Source organism: Elephantulus edwardii, unplaced genomic scaffold (assembly GCF_000299155.1).
Source record: "Elephantulus edwardii isolate Elephantulus edwardi_28Jun2011 unplaced genomic scaffold, EleEdw1.0 scaffold00291, whole genome shotgun sequence".
Lineage (NCBI taxonomy): Eukaryota > Metazoa > Chordata > Mammalia > Macroscelidea > Macroscelididae > Elephantulus > Elephantulus edwardii.
Genome location: NW_006400041.1, coordinates 2,595,820 through 2,619,895, shown reverse-complemented (window position 1 = coordinate 2,619,895; position 24,076 = coordinate 2,595,820). Strand labels below are relative to the sequence as shown.

General features: G+C 40.0%; 1 protein-coding gene across 1 annotated transcript in view; it reads right to left on the bottom strand.

Moving 5' to 3' along the window:
• Positions 1-24,076, bottom strand: part of VWA3B (von Willebrand factor A domain containing 3B) — a 493,423-nt gene that overhangs the window by 281,448 nt on the left and 187,899 nt on the right. The window contains exon 8 of the mRNA XM_006900716.1: positions 5,485-5,687. Within this exon, the coding sequence (XP_006900778.1) occupies positions 5,485-5,687 (203 nt within the window). The remainder of the gene's footprint in view (positions 1-5,484; positions 5,688-24,076) is intronic.

The window sequence follows — 24,076 nt, the reverse complement described above, 5'->3', positions numbered from 1 at the left end:
TCAGTGACTGGGGTAATCAGGATGGGTGTGTCAGAGGCAATGAGATTGGCAAGGGATAGAGCACGGTTTAGGGCTGTTGTACATAGGGTCGCTATGAGTCGCAAACGACTGGACAGCACATAACAACAACAACAACAGCACAGTCTTCCTTCTGTAAAGTGTCTCTTCCTTCCATACCGCTCCTCTTTCTGACATGCAGCCCTGAGGTAGTTTTTGAATTCAGGTTAGATAGCTATGCCACTAAACTGGTAATTCCAAGAGTAAATATTATTTTTCTTACTTGACCTATCAAGAATATTCCATATACTTCATCTTTTTCTTGAAATTCTTATTTCACATGCACAAAATATGCTGTCTTTATTTTTCTCCTATGACACTGGCTTCTTTGTTACTTTCCGCCCGTTGTCTCCAATATTTAAATGCTATCAGGTCTTAAGTCTCAGTCCTTGAACCTCTTTTCTACCTACAGTCACTCCCTTCATGATCTCATCCAAACCCATAGCGTTAAATTAAAACCTGGTAACTTCCAAGTTTAATTCTAAGTGACTAGAAAGTCACTTAGAAACCATTTTTTAAAGTCTCCAAATAGTACCCAAGTCTCTTGGCACTTGCCTCACCATAAAGTCATTAAATCATTAATCCAACTAAACATATACTGAGGTGTTCTCTAGGTGGAATGCTGTTCTAGATATATCCTGGATGAGACTCAGAAAGATATGTAAGCCCACTCATGTGTCAATGATGTAATATGTGTGCAATGATGTAAAGTAGGGGCAAGGTATTTCAGGATATGTGGGAGCCACAAACTCATATGGCAGAAATGAGGACTAAAGGTGGAGGGAACAGAGAAGAGATGGTAGAAACAATAAGTTGTACATTCCAGTTGAAAGAGTATTGAAATTAGGGTAGCAGGGAAAATTCTCTGAAAACTATGATCAGAGAGTGGCTTGTTTGTACCTGATTAGGTATATTATGAGTACATTTAGTTGTAATGATGCAGTCAAGGGTATTCTATAGGAGTGTCAGAACTTACTTAGAAAGAAGTTATCAATAAATGAAATGCCAGAATATTGTAAGATTCATCCAATAATATTGACACTAAGAGTTAAAACAGCATTGGAGTCAGTGGTAGTAAGCTTAAAGGTAAAATCTTCAAGGGCTGGTAATGATAGCTCCGGGAGTGGTAGAGAACAACCACAAAGTTATTGTGTGTGATGACATGGGAAGAGAGAAAAGAAGAGACAAGAAACGGTGGAGGAGCAAAGATGACATCACACCTCTAATCCCATGAGTCCAAGGGAGTGGGGAAAACCAACTCCCACTCTGGAGGTCTACACAGTTCTCAAGGGAGAGATGAAAATAACAGAGAACTTGGGGGTAGAGAGATTTTGCTAATGATTTCAAGCTCAGGGGGCAGAGTAGAAGGAGTTTAAGAAACCGAGAGAAGGTGAGGATGGTCAGGAAAGGATGTTCAGCCTTCTGTGATAAGAATCTGGAGTCTGGTGGTGACTGACAAGAACAGGGTTGAAGGTCCTGATGATCTCAGACACAACTAGAAGAAAACACCTCTCAACTGCAGTATGAGAGTCTCTCCCAGAAAAACAATGGTGCCATGTTACTGAAGTTGCTACACCTAAGGCTCTCCCTACCCTCAATTGAATGGCATAACCACACACAAACACACCAGATGAGAAGCTTTGTCAAGGAAAGTTCTTTATCAGGCATTATATCTTAGGTAAGGTTTATAACCTTTCTGAGGCTTGGAACCTTTATTTTCTCATGTGTAAAAATAAAAGCATAAATATTCACTCTGTATGTAAAGTACATATGTAATGCATATTCCATGAATGCTCATGTTATGACTCAATGTTTATAATAAAAAGGAAGCTAATATCTATTGGGCATCTCAGTGCCATGTACTCAGAGATGTGTTGGTTTGCTTTAATCCAGATCTCATACAATGTCTCTCATTTTACAAATATGGAAAGAGAGGCTCAAAGAAGCTAAAAAAGTTGCCTAAGTTCTCATAATGGGAAGAACCACATTTGCAACTGGTCTTCTGACTTTAAATCCAGGACTCCTTCCACATATTATATTACCTGGCATGTGAAAGAGTCTCAACAAACATTTGTCAGTTGAATACATAAGCAGGTAAGAGTGGATTGTTTAACATCATGGGTGTACAAAACATTCATGTAACTGTAACATTAAATGTGATCTCAAAGGTTTAAATACATAGTTACTAGATTTTTGCTTGAAATCCCCCAGTCAGAAACACATTCTATTCCTTCCTCTCATGCCTGTTCATTCATCTTAGAAAGGCTATCTGGTAAGCCTTTTAGTCATTTATTTCTCAGATTGTATGAGTTCCCTAGATCTTCACCTATAAGAAGGCTCTTACAGCTAATACTTTAGGAAGGCCTGCCCAGTGGGAGCCCTAAATAAGCCCTAAATATTTACAGTGTACCCTCAGAGTCTCTTCTCTTTATACACATGAAAGTATTAGGTATACATCCAGTTTCAGAAATGTAGCCCCAAGCATTAAAAAAAAACTGTCCCTTTCTCACTAATATGCATATAAGAGGTTATTTTACTGTGTAGTTTTCAATTTTTACTAGGGTATTTAAGGAGAAAGTTATTTTTCATAAGCCCACTTCTTTTAATAAACCATATAAAATTTTACTTAATATCATAAAGAAACAGTAAAGAGAAAATCCGTATCCAAGGTAAGTCTGAGCACAATGTTACACGCTTGAGGACAGCTATATTCAAATTGACAGGGATTAATAATCATAAATGTCCAGTATCAAATATATTTTAAAATGGAAAATTTAGTTACACATGATTTCCTAAACTAATAACATTATTGAATACTTTCTACCAACTCAGAAAATTTTGCTGTGGAAGGAAACCCACAAGTAAGATTTTCCCTGCACTGTGGCAATTACTCTGCATCCTAATGGAAGCCAGGAAACAAGCTTTGCATCAGTCCTACATTTTTGTAATTTAGTTTCCATTTTCTTCCTTGCAGTTCATAGTTAATAAACATGGCAGTAAGAAGGCAAAAAAACACATGACACAGGTAATGATGTCTGACAAGAAGGCCCTCTCTAGAGAGAACATGTGAAGCTTAGTGTTCAGTCAGCATAACAGTGAGAAGAGTGTCCAAAAGAATGGGGCTTCACCTTCACAAGATCTCCAAATTACAGCTTCTGGAGAATATATATATAAAGTGATACTGTATTTGAGTTGTTGTTTTTGTCGTATCAAGTTGGGACTGACTCATAGTTGGGACCTCCAACTATGGGTTAACAGAAGCAGTAAACATCATGAGATGATACTCACATCTTTCATGGAACAGCTGGTAGATTTGAACTATGTGCTTTTAGGTTGGCAACACAGCTTCTTACCACTTCTTATCACTAGGCAACCTGAGTTCCTTCATACTTGAATTGTTGTAGTTATGTCCCATCTAGTTGGAACTAACTCATAGCTGACCCTCCAGCAGGGTTTTCAGAGGCAGGAAATTGCATGGGAGGAGACGGCCCATCTTCCCTCCGAGTTTACTTGAGAGTACCTTGATTTCCTTACCTGGTCTTCTCCACTGGGCTGCAGCCATTAGTGTGTTGACCCTATTGCTTGCATTTCAACTCTCATTGCACAATGCTGAAGAGAGTGCTGATGGCTTGAGCCATAGCAGGACACACTACTAATGCAAAGCCTCCTTTCTGTGTTTCTGGTGGTTCAAATGCACCAGTGGCTCCAAGAATAAAGACTGGCAAACTCTCCAATTTCAATTTACAGCCTCAGAAATTCAGAGGAAGGTCACTGTGAGTCAGATCGAGTAGATGGCAGTGAGTGGCTTTGACACGCTGTTTATATTAATTGTTAATTACAATTAGGTATCTGGATGGTGCAAACAACCTATACAAAATCAATAACTAACAAAAGCTGATGGTGTGAACCCAGCCATTGCTGTTGGGTCAGCAGCAAAACTCTCTCTGGACTAGGCCAACAGAGCTACTTGTAGTTGTTGTTTTTGGGCTTTGGGTTTTTGGGGTTTTGTTTTTGTTTTTGGTGTGATGTTTTTGTTTGTTTTTTTTTAAATTTTTTGTAGCAGCACAGAAGAGATGTTCAGCAATCGACATCCAAAAAGATTGCATCAATAAAACCTTAATGGAGCCTTTCTAATCTATAACATATGGAGTTGCCATGCAAAACTGACTTGGGCTGGACCATCCATAGGGCTGGACCTGTAACTTACAGCACACAATGCACAAGGGAATCAAAATGCCCTCCCTTGACTGATTGTAGATTAAATCAGAGTTTTCAATGAGTGGTTTTCAGGAGAAGAACAGCAATCCTTCCTTCCTAGTACATCTTAGTTTGGAAGTTTCACTGTTGTACACAGCATCAAGCAACACGCAAGCTTCCCTGAACACACAGATGGTGCATGTGGTGCAATGGCTGGCCCCAAGCCTCAGTTCCCCTTCATGGAAGGCAAGAATCCTACCACTGAACCACCCTAACACTCCTTTGGCTTTATAAATTTGGAGCATTCATTTGTGTCACTTTTCATTCTTTCTGTAATTCTAAACTTTGGACATTTTATCTCCTGATCCTTGTTCTACACATTCGAGTTTCTCAAAATAGGATCCTTGTTTAAATGCCTATCTGTGGTCCTCACCTCAATCCTACTGACTCATTTAGGAGCTACTTATAGTGATCAATATTCTCCCTTTGTGAGCCAGTCAGGCATTTTGAGAAGACAGTTAGATCTGTTTGGCACAATGGAAACTACCACTTTCATAAGTTTTCAAAATACTCTAATTAAGTAAGTGCTATCATCTCTTTGAAGATGTTATTTTATATTTACAGAGAAACTACAAGTGCATAGAATACTGTATCTTCAAGACAGTGAAAATCAAAAGTACTATAGAAATAACTGATTTAGAAATACTGGGGTTTTTTTCCTTCATTCAATTTGGGAGAATTACGCATTCCTTTTTTTTACATAATTGTAAATAATTCTGAGGTTCATTATACTTGAATTTCTCAGGTTCAGTGCAGTGCCTGGTTTACATATAATGTGTGTGTGTAGATATAGATATAGATATAGATATAGATATAGATATAGATATAGATATAAACTATTTCCATATTTGATCTCCATCTACAAGTACTATTCTGGGAACCCAAATTGGTTTCCCTCCATGCTGCCTTGCAACCTTGATCTTACCTCTGGCTTTTGCTTTGCGGAAGATCTTAGTGGTAAAGAGTTGGGCTACCAACCTACAGGGACCAGTTGCTCTGCAGGAGAAAGATGGACAATCTACTTCCGTGTTATTTACAGCCTTTGAAAACCCACTAGAGGGTGAACTATGAGTCAGTTGCAACTTGATGGTACATAACAATAACGACAACGTACAAACCCTAGGGATTAAAGACAGGCCTAGCTCCCAACCAGGAATGTACTTTACTTACTGCACTGGTCTTCACAGACTCATTCTCTGGTTTAGCTTTTATATCAACAACTCCATCAACATGGCGGAAGGAACAATCAGCAAGAACATCATAAAATGACAGTTTCTGGGCTTTCAATCCATATTTCTGTAGCCACTTCTTAGAGTCCCAAATGTCCTCTGGATTTGACGAATTCTCCACAGAAGTCACTCCTGATCTTGCTTCTGTAATCACAATTTGTCAGCCATTAATATTAAGAACCATTCATATTATAAGCCAAAAGAAAAAATTAAATAAATCCATTATCATGGAGTAAATTCTGACTTACTGCAACTCTATGTGACAGTGTAGAATTGCCCCAGAGTTTTCACAGTTTGTGGAAGTAGACTGTCACATCTTCCTCACTTGGAACAGCTGGTGGATCCAAACTGTAGAGCAAGCACTTTGACCACTGTGCCATCAGGGCCCCTGTTTGTATTATACTCCTAATTTAACTTACCAAAGTAGAACATGCTATCTGCTAAACCACATTCATTTCAGGAAAAGTGCTTTCCAAAGTAGGATTGGGGGAAGGGGAGAATTAGATTAGAAAGCAAGAATTTGTTACTTTTCATATCATTTCCACAATCTTTATGTTAGGAGAGCAATAAATTTAGGATCAGAAGATCTGGGTCAAATCCTGGTTCTATCACTTGCTGTCCTAGGCACAGTGTTCAAACTTAAATCACTCTTCTTATTCTCTGGGAGTTTCAGCAGAATTCTTTATCAAGTGGGAGGTAGTAGATTTTTAGTGTATTCAGTGAGAAAAATCATGTGAAAGAAAGTACACTGAAAAGAGAGTGAATAGGGGTGGGTGTGCAGCTTGTGGTGAGGGAGAATCAGTCAGCCACTCCTCAAAGGCTAGCTTCTGGGAAGTCACTGTTAATTTGGTCAGTTCACCTCATCTTAGAATCTAATCGTCAGCTCTACAGACTCATAAACATCCTATGTCAGCTCAAATACATGGAGTGGCATCTCAAGACAACTCACCTAAGTCAGGGTCTCAGGGTACTGAATAGTGATGAAAGAAAAATTCCCAAGTCTCTCAAACCTTAGGCACATCCCCTAGATATTTTCCAGATATTTTCTATACTCTTTAACTGGGAGGATGTGCTATGCCATCGAATCAGAAAGACTAGTCTTTTCTGTTTCTGAGTTTTGTTCCACATTCCCCCTCACTCTGCCCAGAACCTTCTCCTGGTATCCCTTTTAGAGTGGTCAGCTGCAGAAGCCAGGCACCATCCAGTTCTTCTGACCTCAGGGTCATGGACATTAATATTCAAATGGTCTATCAGTCCTTTGGACAAATTGTTTCACTATTACTTTGATTTTCATCCTTCTTCCTTATTCTGGATTGGCTACTCCCAAGCTTTTAAGACCCCAGTTTTTATTCGCTAAATAGGGTGTATAGGGAGCTCTGGTATCCTAGTGGTAAGAAGCTGCACACTACAATCCCAAAGGCATATGGTTCAAATCCACCAACCGCTCTGCCAGAAAAGGGTGGACAATCTCCTCCAATGTAATTAACTGCCTCTGAACACCCACTGGATGATCAGTTATGAGTTGGCTCCAACTCAATGGTACACAACAACAAGTAGGATTTATAGGATTGTCCATGTGGATTATGCTATGCCAATTGACCTTGATGTCCCAGGACTATGATTCCAAGAATCAGCAAATACTTTCCCCAAGACCCTTAAAACAATACGGGTGTTTAGGCCCTGTAAGATTCTGGAGTAAATGCTCTTGTAAGAGGATGGAATCATTTAAGTTGGTAGAGTCCTGGGACAAAGTCTTTGATTTTTCCTCATCAACACATTCTAAGGACTGCTCCTTTTTGAGTCTCTTTTCTCCTCTTTATTATCACTAGGTATAGTAGGAAAACCTTCCTTTTAATTTCCACAACAACACATGTATCATTCTGTTATTTTGTGTTACCGTCTTTTAAACAAGACAAAAATTCTCTTTCAATTATAAAGTCAAGCTTACAACAAAAGAGATCTCTAAAATCACATTCACATAAAATCTAACAAGTGTTTTTTATAAAGGCAGACATTAATTCTTTTTTAAAAAATCATTTTAATGAGCATTTACAGAGATTTTGGATTTCCATTCATTCAATGCTGCACTTCTCTCCCCGCCCAGGCCTCCACCCCCCCGCCCCCCAGTTCACTCCTCTCTTTCAAAAGTAAAAGAAACACTCCCTCCTTGGGACATAATCCCCCCACACCCCTCCCACCGCCCCAAGTACATTCCACTATGCAACCTTAATTGTGGACTCTTATGATAACCGTAAGACCCTATCATACATCGCTTTTAAATTATTCACTCCCTCATCTGTTTCAGTGTAGTATACACAGCTTATCCAGTTTTTCTCAGTCTTACTCCCACCCTGATATCAGTCCCATTTTACAACAGTGGCACCGTGCAATATTTGTCCTTTTGCGACTGAGATATTTCACTCAGCATAATGTCCTCCAGGGTCACCCATTTTGAATAATATTGAATGAGTTCCTTGTTTTTCAATGCAGCATAGTATTCCATTGTGTGAATATACCACAGCTTCTCTATCCATTCGTTTGTTGATGGGCACCTGGGTTGTTTCCAACTCCTTGCTATTGTGAACAGAGCCGCGATAAACATGGGTGTGTATATATCTGCTTGGATGTCAGTTATGGTCTCTTTGGGATATATTCCCAGTAGTGGAATTGCTGGGTCAAATGGTATTTCTATTTACAACTTTTTGAGAAAGCACCATACCACCTTCCACAGTGGTTGCACCATTTTACACTCCCACCAACTGTGAATAAGGGTTCCAGTTTCTCCACAACCTCGCCAGCATTTGTTGCTTGCTGTTCTGTTAAATTTTGTTATTCTGACTGGGGTGAGATGGTATCTCATAGTTGTTTTGCAGACATTAATTCTTTACTCCAACTTTTATTCAAGGCTGGACTGTGTGCGTCACAACAAATTGTGGGTAACTTTGAGGAGAATGGGAATCCCAGGACACTTGACTGTGTTCATGCAAATCCTATACTTGGAACAGAAGCAGTCCTCAAACAGAGCAAGAAAACACTGCATGGTTCAAAATCAGTAAGGGAGTGCATCAGGGATATGTCCTGTCTCCATACCTTATCAATTTATATGCAGAACAGGTCATTTGGGAGGTGGGGCTTTATGAGGAGGAATGTGGCTTCAGAATTGGAGAATCACCAACAACCTGCATTATGCCGATGACACAACCTGGCTTGCTGAAAATGAGGAGGACCTGAAGTGCTTGCTTCAAAAAGTCAAGAGCTGTAGTCTCCAATATGGACTGAAGCTCAGCATTAAGAAGACATAGATCCTCACCACTGGGCCAATGGGCAGCACCATGGTAGATGGAGAAGAGATTGAGGTTTTTAACAATTTCAGCTTGCTCAGCTCCACAATCAATACTCTTAGAACCATCAGTCAGGAAATTGAAAGACTAACTACACTGGGAAAACTTGTAGTAAGGGACCTCTCCAAAGTACTGAGAAGCAACTATGCCAGTCTAGAGACTAAGTTATGCCTGACCCAGGTCATGGTCTTCACAATTAATTGCTATGCATCAGGGAGCTAGACAATGACTAAGGATGACAGAACAAGAATCAATGCTGTTGAGTTGTGATGCTGGAGAAGAGTATTGAACATACAATAGACCATGAACAGAAAAAACGAGGTATGTCTTAGAGAGGGGGGAGAGGGTGAAACCAAGTTTCTCCTTGTAAGGTAGGATTCTGAAGTTCTGTCTCACATACTTTGGGCACGTGGTCAGGAGAGACTGGTCCTTGGAGAAGGACATCATACTCAGAAGAGTGGAGGGACAGGGCAGGAGAGGAAGACCCAGAGTGAGATGGATTGACCCATTAACTGGGGTAATGTGGGTAGGTGTATCGGAGTTAGGGAAACTGGCTCAGAATAGGGCAGGCTTCAGAGCCCTTGTACATAAGGTTGCTGTGAGTTGCAGGCAACTTAACAGCACATAACAACAACAGACAGTATAGCAACCTGGGGGCATGAGTCAGGATCCAATTACAAAGAGCCTGGGGGAAGATCTCATAGAAACATAGACTTTCACACAATAGAATACTATGCACTCAGGAGCAATAATTTCAGAAACACTACATAACTTGAGAGAAACTGAAGAGCATTATGCTGAATGAACTAACTCAGTCTTATAAGAACAAATACTAAGTAAGACCATTATTGTAAAAATATAAGGATAACTAGTACAACATGAATAGAAATCCAAGAGCGGAAGGGGTGGGAGCAGAGGGATGAGGGTAAGTAGGAGTGAAATCACAGGGTTGAACTATTTGGTGGGTGGAAGCAGGGGGTAAAGAAAATGGGAATGATCCGGTGGGGACCTGAAAAGACAAGATAAGGTTGGGCATAGTCCAATGGTGATTCATTTTATAAAACATAATGAATGGGAATGATTGTATGAAACAACATGAATGTGGAATACTGTGAAACCCAATGTATACAAATTTTGTAAGCAAACCAATATAAAATAAAAATTAAAAAAAAAAAGACAGGGCTGCCACAGATTAAAAGCCCCAAAATGATCTGAAGCTGAAGAAGTGGGAAAGGGAGGGGCATGTATTTTCACTCTCAGTGTTGATTATATCAGTTAGCTGCTGAGTCTATTTTCCAAGGAAGGGAACGACCTCATCTGTTCATTAGAGCTAAGGGGTCCTTTCCACCCCCCTGTAGTTATCATAATTAAAAATGTTTCTGTTCTCACCTACAAAGCCCAAGATTATACCTTCATTTATTATAGAATTTTGAGCCCATAGTAATCCTGATTACATTGCTTTCCCATTCCACTTAGCAGATTGCTAAACATTTTTCAGTGAAGAAGCAAACTCACTGCCATCAAGTTGATTTGACTCACAGAGAACATCCATTAGCTTTCTGAGGCTAGAAATCTTAATGGAAGGAGTCTTCCCATCATTCTCCCTCAGGGCATCTGGAGAACTCAAACCACAGGCATGCTGGTTAGCCACACAATAAACTACACCACAAAAAGTCCTTCAGTGAAAGTTTGTCGTGTGTACTGTCAAGTCAGAACTGACACATAGCTGACCCTCAAGCAGGTTTTCAGAGGCATCAGATCACACAGGAGGAGATAGCCTGTCTTTCCCCCATGGAGCATCTGTTGGATTTGAACTGCTTGCCTTTGGGTTGTCAGGGCAATTCTTTACCACTAGGCCACTAGGGCTCCTTCAGTGAAAGTATAGGAAGCAAACATTAAATCACATCTATGGCACAGAATTAACTTGCCTAATCTGCTTAGTTTTGCCTATTAAACTCAGAACATTTTTTTAAAAATCTCTTAGTGAGACCTCATCATTTTTTAAGGAATACACCAATGCTTTTAAAAACTAGCACTACTATATCAGGGTCACAAACCAAGAAACCAGTTGAGCAGCTGATTAGTACCCACTCCTTCTCATGCATGTCCTCCACTCGTCTTCCAGGTTCAGTTCCCCAGGTGCTCACAACCAGCAGCACCATAAACTGTTCTCCCCACCCTCATTCATGAAAGCTATTTCACTCCTGCCAGGGCACCTCACCTCGTTCCTGTCCTTCTAGATCCATGTACCTTCAAGGGAGCTTTACTAAATTAAAGATCTAGATCTTTAACAACTCTAGAGAGCATCAAGGCTAATGGTTCCCAACGCATGTTCCACAAACACTACCTTTCACTGCATGTCAGTGGGTAATACTTAGAAGTCAGTGACTGGCAAAGCTTGAAAAGAAACTGTTTGACAGGATATTTGTATCATGTCTCTAAGGGTTATGAGACTGGGTATTGGGGTCCTCTAGAAGTAGGATCATCCATAGTATTTCTTAAAGTTATTTGTTCCCCAGATGCTTTCTGCATAGGATATTTTCGGAGGGCTCTTATTTTATAAGGGAAACTAAGATGATATTTATGTTTTCATATAAAACATATTAATAAGTCATTGATTGTACAAATTTCTATCAGTCTATCTCCAGCTTCAATTCTGTCACCAAATTGATGTTTTCTAACTACTGATCCTTCTCTGTTCTCAACTTTGCATTGCAGTCACCCATTATTATTCATGCATCTTTATTGCATGTTTGATCGATCTCTGACTGCAAAAGTTGGTAGAAATCTTCTATTTCCTCCTCTTTGGCTCTGGTTGTTGGTACATATATTTGAATGATGATGGTATTCATTGGACTTTCCTTGTATGTGTATGGATATTATTCTGTCACTCAAAACACTGTATTTCAAGACAGATCTAGAAATTACTTTTTTAACTATGAAAGCAACCCCATTTTTCCTACCTTTTCATCTCCAGCATAGTAGATCATATGATCCTCTGACTCAAAATGTCCCATGCCAGTCCATCTCATTTCACAAATATTTAGTATGTCAATATTTACGTGTTCCATTTCTTTCTAACAATATCCAATTTTCCTTCATTCCTGGCTCTCACATTCCATGCTCCAATCACTAGAGTCTACTACTGCTACTCTAAGTGTGCTCAATTGTACACAGGGTTTTCGAAGGCCTGCTATTTCAGATGTGGATGGCCAATCTTTCTTCCTAGTCAGCATTTCTTTTTTTTTTATTAATTTAGTTTGTTTGTTTTTCATTTCAATGAACATCTACAGAGATTTTGGGATTCCATTCATTCATTGTTGCACCCCTCTCCCCGCACAAACCCCTCCCCCCATTTGCTCCTCTCCTTGAAAAGCAAAAGAAAAACTCCCTCATTGGTACACAATCCGCCCCCCGCACCTCCCCAAACCCCACCCCCTACCCCCAAATATAATCCTCTCTGCAACCCTCATTGCATACTCCTACGATAAAAATAATACCCTAAAATATAATACTTTTAGACTATTCTCTTAAGCTGAAGGAACTGGAGAACAAATTCAAGCCTCGAGCTGCAATACTTAAGGATGCTTTGAGAAGAATATTAAATGATCCAGAAAGCATTAAAGATGGAAAGAAGAGGAGAGAGCAGTTTAAAAGCTATATATGATTGGGTATTGTGGTTATGATAAGAGTCAATGAAGGTTGCATAGTGGAGTGTACTCAGTGGGGAGGTGGGGCGGCGGGGGGATTGTACACCAATGAAGGAATTTTTCTTTTACTTTTCAAAGAGAAGAGCAAACTAGGGGGGAGGGGTGGGCAGGGAGAAAAATGCAACAATGAATACATAGAAATCCAAAATCTCTGTAAATGTTCATTCAAATTAATAAAAAAAACTTAAAAAAAAGAAGATGGAAAGAGTATACAGAGTCATTATAGCAAAAGGAATTGGTGGATAAAGAACAATTTCATGAAACAACATATGAGCAAGAGCTTATGGTGATGAAGTAAGAAGTTCAAACTGCTCTGGAAGAATTGGCAAAAAAAACAAGGCTCCAGGAATTGATGGCATACCAAGTGACATAATTTCTACAAACAGATGCTCCCCTGGATGTGCTCACCAAGTTGTGCCAAGAAATCTGTAGAACAACCACCTGGCCAACTGAATGGAAGAGATCTATATTTGTTCCCATTCCAAAGAAAGGTGACTCAACAGAGTGCAGAAATTATCAAACAATATCATTGATATCACATGCAAGCAAGATTCCACTGAAGATTATCCTAAAACGACTGGAACAGTACATCAGCAGAGAACTGCCAGAAGTGCAGGCTGAGTTTAGAAGAGGCCGTGGTACTAGGAATAAGATAGCTAACGTCAGATAGATCTTGACTGAAAGCATGGAGTATCAGAGGAATGTCTATCTGTGTTTCATTGACTATGCAAAGGAATTTGACTGTGTGGATCACAACAAACTGTGGTTGACTATGAGATGAATGGGAATCCCAGAACACTTGATTGTACTTATACAAAGCCTATTCTTGGACCAGCACACAGTAGTCAGAAGAGAGCAAGAAAACACAACATGGTTCAAATTGGGAAGGTTGTATGCCAGGGATGTGTCCTATCTCCATACCTTTTTTCAAATCTATATGCAGAACAGATTTTCCAGGAGGCTGGAGTCTATGAGAAGAAATGTGGCATCAGGGTTGGAGGTAGATTCATCAACAATCTACATTATGTAGATTATACAACCTTGCTTGCTAAAACTGAGGAAGACATGAAGTGCTTGCTGCAGAAATCCAAAAGTCCAGAAGGCTTACATATGGATTGAAGCTCAATGTCAAAAAAACAAAGATTTCCAACAATGGGCCAATTGGCAGCATCATGATAGATGGTGAAGATTGAGATTGTTCACAGCTGGAAAGTCGGCTGTCAGAGACTTCTCCAAAGCACTGAAGGGCAACGCTGTCAGTCTGCAAACTAAGGTTCACCTGATCCAGGCCATGATATTTGCACTTACTTGCTATGCATGAGAAAGTTGGACAATGACTAGGGATTATAGAAAGAGAATTGATAACTTTGAGCTGTGGTGATGGAGAAGAGTACTGAATATATATATATATCATGGACTGCTAGGAGAACAAAGAAGTTTGTCCAGAGAGGATTAGATCAGGCTGCTCCTTGGAGGCAAGATTCTGAAGTTTAGACCAACATACTTTGGACATGTTTCAAGGTGGGACCAGTCCTTGGAGAAGGACATCATGCTTGGGAGGGACGAAGGACAGTGCAGAAGAGGAAGACCCTATATGAGATGTATTAATTCAGTGATGGGTTAATGGTTGTAGGCATGTCGAAGACAGAAAGATTGGCACAGTATAGAGCAAGTTTTAGGGCTGTTGTACATAGGGTCACTATGAGTCGCAGGTGACTCGACGGCACATAACAACAACAATAACAAGGTGATGCAGACTGTAGGAAGTTGCACTCCTAAGTCTAAGGAGGTAGCCCACTCTGGAGATTTTAATCCACCATCTTCTACATGGTAGAAGATGGGCAATCTCCTTAAGTGTGATCTACAGTTTTCCCAAAACCCTACAGCGTCAGCTATAGGTTCCCACTAGATTGCATAAGTTTGCATTTTTTTAGTGCTCTACTTTATGAAGCACTCTAGTGGTATGCTCAATAGGGAGTTATGTTTCTAATCGAAGGACAAGCCTCAGTGGAAGTTCAAATCCACCAGGTGCTCCTCAGGAGAAAGACAACCAATCTCCTTCTAGGTGCCTTACAGCCTTGGAAACCCAATGTGGGTCAGCACTAAGTTGGTTCCAGTGCTACAGCAATGAGTGAGTTTTTCTATTTTACAAAACACATTTGATAAACATTTTTCAATATCTTTTACCATAAGTATAGAGGGTCATCAAACAAAAGCATTACCACCATGTGGAAAATGAGAGGGGGAAAGGATGCAGAAGATTAGTTGAAAGAAAATCTTTAGAAGTTAGAAGTCATTTGTAACTTTGGCAGTGGGAGGAAGATTAGAGAACAGCTGAAAGGGGAAGAGAAAGGTGGAAAATATCAGGAAAAGAAAAACTGGTGAAATGGCTGAGGTTTCAAATGCAGCACGGCTTGGCCCAATCACCTCCTCAACATATAAGCAGAACAACTTTGCTCAATGTACCTGCTGTCTAGTTTTTCTGTTAATATGGATTTGAAACTCAATATCAAGAAGACAAAGATTCTCACGACTGGACCAAGTGGCAGCATCAGGATGGATGGTGAAGAGATTGAGATTGTTCACAGCTTTAGTTTGCTTGGCTCCACAGTCAACATTCTTGGCACCAGCAGCCAGAAAATTAAAAGACATATTACGATGGGAAAGTCTGCTGTTAGGGACCTCTCCAAAGTACTGAAGAGCAATGGTGTCTCTCTGGAGACTAAGGTGTGTTTGATACAGGCCATGGCCTTTGCAATCACTTGATATTCATCAGAAAGTTGGACAATGACTAGGGAGGATAGAAGGAGAATTGATGCCTTTGAGCTGTGGCACTGGAGAAGAGTATTGAGGGTACCATGGACTGCTAAGAAAACAAACAGATTCACCCTGGAGAGGGTTAAACCAGGCTGCTCCTTGGAGGCAAGGATCCAGAGGCTTTGTCTGACATACTTTGGACATGTGTAAGGAGGTCCTTGGAGAGGGAGGGGCATCATGCTTGGGAGGGTGGAGGGATGGCGCAGGAGGGGAAGGCTCTCTATGAGGTGGATTGACTCAGTGAATAGGGTAATCGGAGACTGTGTGATTTGCACAGGGCAGAGCAGAGTTTAGGGCTGTTGTACATAGGGTCACTATGAGTCGCAAGTGACTCGATGGCACATAAGAACAACAACAACATAAACTTATTACAGCACCATGTGCTAAGTATATTTGCTTTCAGGAAAGTCAGGAAAGGGAATCGAAGGTGGAAAGAACGATCTCATCACACTGCACTTGAGTCAGTTCCAGCTCGTAGCACCCCTCCATAACATTTCTGGGACTATGTGTCTTTACAGAAACAGACTGTCCACCTTTCTCCTAAGATAGGTGGATTCAAACTGCTGACATTCAGTTCACAGTCCCATGTTACATACTGTGGCACAAAGAAAAGACACAAATGTTCTGCAAAAATTATTAGCTGGAGTGATTGGAGTATACATTCTTTAGAGTTATACCTCAGGAGTCACACACACAAGAACAGATGCCCAGAGAAATCTGGTCATGTTTTACTATGTGACTGACTCCAAATGGGCAGGTTAGTGTCTGCTCTGAGTGGACAACTGTATAACCTGGAGAAGATACTTTGTGTTTCTCCACATTTTCACTGGCAAAATACAGAATTTCCAGACTGTCTTCATGAAGAGCACACATTGAAGGAACTTGTGCATTATGCTCTTCATACTTCTCTAGAGAAAAGAATAAACACATACACATACATCTTTGAATTAAGGATTTTTTTTTACCACTCTATAGATTAGGGGGGAAATGAACTCCTTTGGCTAAAATTATGTAGTAATCCTGTATGCTGCATTGCAATCTGCTTGGGAAGAGAGGGTTTGTCTAAAATTTCTAGTCAAGTTTGTAGAATATGAAATGTTAATAGGGTATCCATTGGAAAGCAAATAGCCCGAGTGCAAAGGCAGGAACAGCACTAGATGGTTGGTACAGAAATGCAAAGTTTAGTCTCTGGGTCTCAGTTTTATCACCTACAAATTAAAAAGATTTGCACTGAATAAAATATTTTAGACTAAATATTATTATTTTTGTTTTTGTAGTAACACTATAATGGATTAGGGGGGAAGAAGATTAACCAGAAGAAGGAATAATAGATGTATTGTAATTAAGAAATGTGAATTGGACATGCAGAACTTACTAATGAGGAAGGCAGAGGGGAGGAGGAGAAAAGGGTTGATGGAGGGAAATTCTAGGTCAGTAGACACTAGGAGTAGATTGATGGCTAGAGTGAAGAGAAAGGCAAGATACAGTGAAGATTGGATGAAACATTGTAATAAATGTCACTGACTAATTGAAATTAATGTTAATATAAAAAATGCATATGAATGAATAACACCAATTTTAAAAAAATCTTGAATAATCTTAGATAGGATTTACCTGGAAGTGGAAATACACTTGAGAGTTGATAAGAGAACTCTTTTAAAACAAAAATACCAAGAAGCAATGTTACTCTTGGTTTTTAATTTAAATCAATTGTCAAAATTAATTTGTAGGTAATGTGTTCTAATGTAGAAGTTATTAGAAACATTAGACTGGGAGAAAATAACAAATATGTGTTCTAGCATAATTCCCTCTTCAAAGAGACTGTAAGTCAAGACCTGCTTTGCTGCAGGTAAACAGTGTCATAACCCATAAGGGAAATCACACACATCAGTGTCAGGAGAACAAGTGCATACTCAGGACAAGCTGAGAATGGCTATTAGTGTTAGCCATTAACACAAGAGGGAATGGATAAGAATCTGATTCATTTACAATTTCTTCTCTGGGATGTCATGAAACGAGTTTTGCTTCCTTATTTTAATGCTTCTTGGGATCTCCAGTGGCTTAGAGGTAAGAAGTTGTGCTATCAATCCAAAGGCAGGCAATTCAACTCCAGCAAGCTCATTGGCAGAAAGAAAGAAAATATCCTCAGGTGCAATTTATAGCCTGCGCCAATTAGCAGCATCATGATAGATGGTGAAGAGACAGAGATTGTTAACAGCTTTAGTTTGCTTGGCTCCACAATCAACACTCTTGGTACTAGTAGCCAGGAAAATAAAAGACAAATTGCATTGGGAAAGTGTACTTTCAGGGACCTTGCCAGAGTACCGAAGAGTAATGATGTCAGTCTATAGACTAAGATGCACCTGATTCATCAGGCCATGGTCTTCACAATGACGGGCTATGCATCAGGAAACTGGACAATGTCTAGGGATGATAGAAAGAGAACTGATGCCTTTGAGCTGTGGTGCTGGAAAAGAGTACTGACTATACCATGGACTGGTAAGAGAACAAACAGGTTTGTCCTAGAGAGAGTGAAACTAGGTTGCTTCTTGGAAGCAAGGATTCTGAAGTGCCTTCTGACATTCTCTGGACATACAGCAAGTAGGGACCAAGTCCTTGGAGAGGGACATCATGCTTGAGAGGGTGGAGGGACAGCTTAGGAGGGGAAAACCCTCGATGAGATGGGTTGACTTCGTGCCTGGTGTAATGGGGCGGGGTGTATCAGAGACAGTAAGGTTTGCTGAGGATAGAGCGGGGTTCAGAACTATTGTATGTAGAGTCACTATGAGTCACAGGCAACTAGAAGGCACATAACAATAAAATCTCACTGTAGGGTCAGCTATGAGTCAGTTCAAACAAGATGGCAATAAGTGTTTTTATTATTTTTAAAGTGCTTGTAAAATATATAATCTGTAAAATCAAAGTTTATTATATAATTGACTCACAAAGGAAAAACTAGTAGGGACAACAAACTAGTTGTTGCTCCTCACTCCTACTACTAGGATAGAATCATTTTGATCTGTAGGGAATCAAACCAGTTCTTGGTTTGATTATGGTTGACAAAGTGAAACCGTAATTTTGCAAATTTGTAAAATATGGGTATACCAGAACAAAACCCAAAAGGCAAAAATTGTAAAATTACAAGTTGATGCCCTGTATCTGCTAGAACTTGTTATCTTCCTCAGGAAACAAAGGCAGGGCACAAGTCTCTTGTTAGGCAGGGTCATAAGCATTATGTATTTGGATCAAAAATTGTGGCTGACGACAACTACATGTTCAATATCATTAACTATTATTTCTTGTTGTTCATGGGTGCCATAGAGTAAACTATGACTCATAGCGAACCTATGACCAACAGATCTGAAACTTGCCCTACCCTGTGCCATTTTAACAACCTCTAATATGCTCAGCCTATTGTTCCAGTCAATGTGTCAATCTATCATCTCAATGGGGTGCTTTTTCTCTTTCTCTTTTTCCAAGGACTGTCCCTGACTGACAGCAAGCTCAGAATATGTGAGCCAACATTTCACCACCTTTGCCTCTAAGGAGCATCCTGGTTGCACTTTCTCCAAAATAGACTGGGTTGTGCTTTTGGAAGTCAATGGGATATTCTGTATTCTTTTCCAACACCACAAATCAAAGGCATCCTGTCATACTTAGTCATTGCTCAACTTTAAGACAGAGGTAAGTAAATAAAAACCAGTAAGATTTGAATCAGTTCCACTTAGTCTTTAAACTGGCATAACTGCTCTTTAACACTTTGGAGAAGTCCTGGATAGCAGGTTTTCCCAAGGTAACATATCTTTTGATTTCTTTTATCTTTTCTCCTATTTGGATGTTCCCTACTGGTCTACTGGTAAGGATTTTTGTTTTCTTGACATTCACATGTAATCCATTTTGAAGTCGTGAATCTTCTGTAACAAGCACTTCAGGTCCTCCTCGCTTTCAGCAAACAAGGAGTGTCATCTATATAATACAGAGACTTGATGAGTCTTCCTCCAATGCTGATGCTACATTATTTTTCATATAGTTCAACTTCTCTAATTTTTTGCTCAGCATGAACAGGTGAGGGGAAAGAACCCAATCTTGACTCACACCTTTCCTGATTTTAAACCATGCACTGTTCCCTTGATCTGCTTGGACAACAGTTTCTTGATTTCTGTATAGTTTTCTCATGAGCACAGTTAAGTGTTCTATGACTCATATTCTCAATTTTATCAATAATTTCTTAGATCCACAGAGTCAAAGGTTTTTGCTTAGTCAATAAAACCCAAATAAATATCTTCCTGCTATTCTTTTATGTCAGTGAAGATACATCTCACAACAGCAATGATATCCCTAGGGCCACAGACTGCTGAATCCAGAACTAATAACAGAGAGAACAAGAAAGAAGAGCTACTGCCTAAACAACTACATTCTCTCATTTCTTTTTCAGCCTCATAATTTAAAAAAAAAAAAAGCTAAAAACTAAAAGGAGTTACTTTAGAAGTAGGCTGTAACTAAAGCTTCAGGATGGATTTCTAAACTGAATCTGGTCATTCATAGACAAGATGTAAAATTAATTCAGTTACCAAACCCCACAGAATGTTAAGGGGGAAACTACTGGTAGGTACATAGGCTGCAAGACATGAACTATGAAAGCCACATCTTAATCAGTATCTACAGCCTAAATACTACTTTAAAGATATTTAAACCGGTAAGATAGGCATCAAGCTGTAACTGAGGCAATCAGAAACTGTCGTAACAAGGAATCTTTGAATCTAATGACCAGATAATGTTTAAAATTTAACTGAATATCTCACAAAGCTATCATTACACTAACCAGTAGTTTAGTTCAATTAATAAAGAAAGCTTGCCTTAAGAATTGCTTTCTTATAAAGAATTCTCTATATGAGATTAAACTGACAATAGTTAAGCTAAAGTAGAGATAAAAACTAAGACGCAGATATTATAAATTAAGAGTGATTAAACAATGTAGTAGAGATAATGAGAAAGATGAATCAATGTAAGCATATTAACCAATGTCACAGAACTGTTCATGTAGAAATTAGGAATGGGTACCAGAAGAATGTCTATCTGTGTTTCATTGACTATGCAAAGGCATGTGACTGTGTGGATCATAACAAACTGTGGCTGACTCTGAGAAGAATGGGAATCCCAGAACATTTAATTGTGCTAATACGAAACCTATACTTGGACCAAGAGGCAGTAGTCAGAACTGCCAGGGTAACACTACATGGTTCAAAATAGGGAAGGGTGTACGCCAGGGATGCATCCTGTCTCCATACCTTTTCAACATGTATGCAGAGCAGATTATCCGAGAGGCTGGCCTCTATGAGGAGAATTGTGGCATCAGGATTGGTGGAAGATCTATTAACAATCTCCGTTATGCAGATGACACAACCTTGCTTGCTGAAACTGAGGAGGACCTCATGCACTTGCTGCGAAGGGTCAAGGACTGCAGCCTTCAGTATGGACTGAGGCTCAGTGTCAAGAAGACAAAGATTCTCGCCACTGGACCAATTGGCAGCGTCAGGATGGATGACGAAGAGACTGAGAGTGTTCACAGCTTCACTTTGCTCGGCTCCACAGTCAACACTCTTGGTACCAGCAGTCAGGAAATCAAAAACCATATCACGATGGGAAAGTCTGCCGTTAGGGACCTCTCAAAGGAACTCAGGAGCAACAGTGTCTCTCTGGAGACTAAGGTGCGCCTGATACAGGTCATGGTATTTGCAATCGCTTGTTATGCATCAGAGAGTTGGACAATGACTAGGGAGGACAGAAGGAGAATTGATGCCCTTGAGCTGTGGTGCTGGAGAAGAAACTGCTAAGAAAACAAACGATCCATCTTGGAGAGGATTAAACCAAGCTGCTCCTTGGAGGCAAGGATTCTGGGGCTTCGTCTGACATACTTTGGACATGTTGCCAGGAGGGACGGGTCCTTGGAGAGGGACATCATGCTTGGGAGGGTGGAGGGACAGCGCAGGAGGGGAAGACCCTGTATGAGATGGATTGATTCGGTGACTGGAGTAATCGGGATGGGTGTGTCAGAGACGGTGCGGTTGGCGCAGGATAGAGCAGGGTTTAGAGCTGTTGTGCATAGGGTCGCTATGAGTCGGAAACGACTCGATGGCACATAACAACAACAACAACATGTGTTTGATTACATAATCCCCAACATTTGTCATGGCAAAAAAATTTAAAAACATATTTCCATACCTTTTCAATCTATATGCCTAATTGATTATCTGGGAGGCTGCGTTTTATGAGAAGAAATGTGGCATCAGGATTGGAGGAAGCCTCACTAACAACCTGCATTATGCAGATGACACAACTCTGCTTGCTGAAACTGAAGAGGATCTGAAGCACTTGCTGTAGAAGGTCAAGGACAGCGGCCTTCTATAATGAACTGAAGCTCAATATCAAGAAAACAAAGATTCTCACCACTGGACCCAATGGAAGCATCATGATGGACGGTAAAGAGACTGAGATTGTAAACAACTTTTGTTTGCTTGACTGCACAATCAACATTCTTGGCACCAGCATCCAGGAAATTAAAAGATGTATTGCATTGGGAAAGTCTGCTGTCAGAGACCTCTCCAGAATACTGAAGATCAATGATGTCAGTCCGGAAACTAAGGTTCGCCTGATACAGACTATGGTCTTTGCTTGCTATGTGTCAGAAACATGAACAATGACTAGGAATGATAGAAGGAGAATCAATGGCTTTGAGATGTGGTGTTGGAGAAGAGTATTAATATACCATGGACTGCTAAGAGAACCAACAGTTTTGTCCTGGAGAGAGTGAAACCAGGCTGCTTCTTGGACGCAAGGATTCTGAAGCTTCATCTAACACAATCTGGACATGTTGCAAGGAGGGACCAGTCCTTAGAGAAGGACACCATGCTTAGGAGGGTAGAGGGACAGCACAAAAGAGGAAGACCTTCGATGAGATGGACTGATTCGGTGACTAGGGTAACGGGGGTAGGTGTGTCAGAGACAATAAGATTGGCACAGGATACAGCAGGGTTTAGGGCTGTTGTATATAGGGTTGCTATGAGTTGAAAGTGACTCGAGGGCACATAACAACAACAGCCACAAAAACTTAATAGAGGTTACCGTGAGTCAGAACTGACTTCAGGGCACTGAGTCTAGTGTTTTCACATAACATGACTAGACTAATGGTCTCAAATGAGTACTTACTCAAATGAGTAATAAAATGGCAGTGGAGGGTAATGAAGAGTTTCAGAAATGTTTTGAGGCACATCATCTAAAAAAGTACAAAGATATGGGGCAAATATTTGCACCCTAAATATGTGGGCAAATTATGTCATGTTTTTGACACAGAGCCATCTTCTTGTTTGAGGCTAATGTCTGGATCGCATGTACAGACCCAGGCCACAGACTCACAGAAACTCCTTAGATAAACCAAGACAAAACCACTCTGAACAGCATAACAACGAAGGAGTGCTATGTGCCCTGCTCTATTATTTTAATGGCAGATATATGAAAAAATAATTGACAGGAAATAAACCCTACATATTTAAAACGCAAACCCTGGCCAGTTTTGGCAAACATATATGGCTAGAAAGCTGTATTATTCTCAAAATCAATTTAGAAAATATACTTACCACTCCCAATATTCAACTCACATTCCTTTGTAATCCATATAATTCACTCTTCCAACTCGTACTCATCTGGTTTTCAATGATTAGTGTTCAATGGGATGGCATTAAAGCTATCATCCATGAAGAAAGTAATAGCTCATTACAAATACAGAGGAGAAAGAAAAGACCAAAATGAATGTCAGAAGAGACTCTAAAAATGGCACTAGAACATATAGAGACCAAAACAAAGGGATGGAATCCTGAAGTAAAGAAATGAACAGAAGATTTCAAAAGGCAGCTCAAGAACACTAAGCAAAGTATTATAAAGAAATTTGCAAAGAGCTGGAGTTAGAAAATCAAAAGGGAGGTGTGTGCTCATCTTTTCTTAAGCTGAAAGAACTGAAAAACAAATTCAAGTCTCCAGTTGCAATAATGAAGGATTCAATGGGTTAAATCTTGAATGATACAGTAAGCATCAAAAGAAGGGGGGAGGAATACACAGAGTCACTGCACCACAAACAACTGGCTGACACACAATATTTCGCGAATGAGCATCAGTTCAAGAATCAACGATATCAAGAAAGATGTTCAAGCTGCACTGATGGCATTGGCAAAGAACAAGAACCTAGGAATTGATGGAATACAAATTGAAGGGTTTTGGAAACAGCTGCAACCCTGGATGTGCTCAATAGTCAATGCCAAGAAACCTGAATCACCTGGTCAACTCACTGGAAAAGATACATATTTGTGATAACATATTATGATTATCACAGGAATCCAGAATTAAGGTTGCATAGCAGAGTGAATTGGGGAAGGGAGGGGGCCTGGGCCGGGGGGATTGTATACCAATGAAGATTATCTTTTGCTTTTCAAGCAAAGGAGCAAACTGGGGGGAGGGGTTAAGAAAAAAGTGCAACAGTGAATGAATGAAAATCCAAAATCTCTGTAAATGTTCATTAAAATTGTTGTTGTTGTTATGTGCCGTCGAGTCATTTCTGACTCATAGCGACCCTATGCACAACAGCCCTAAACCCTGCTCTATCCTGCGCCAACCA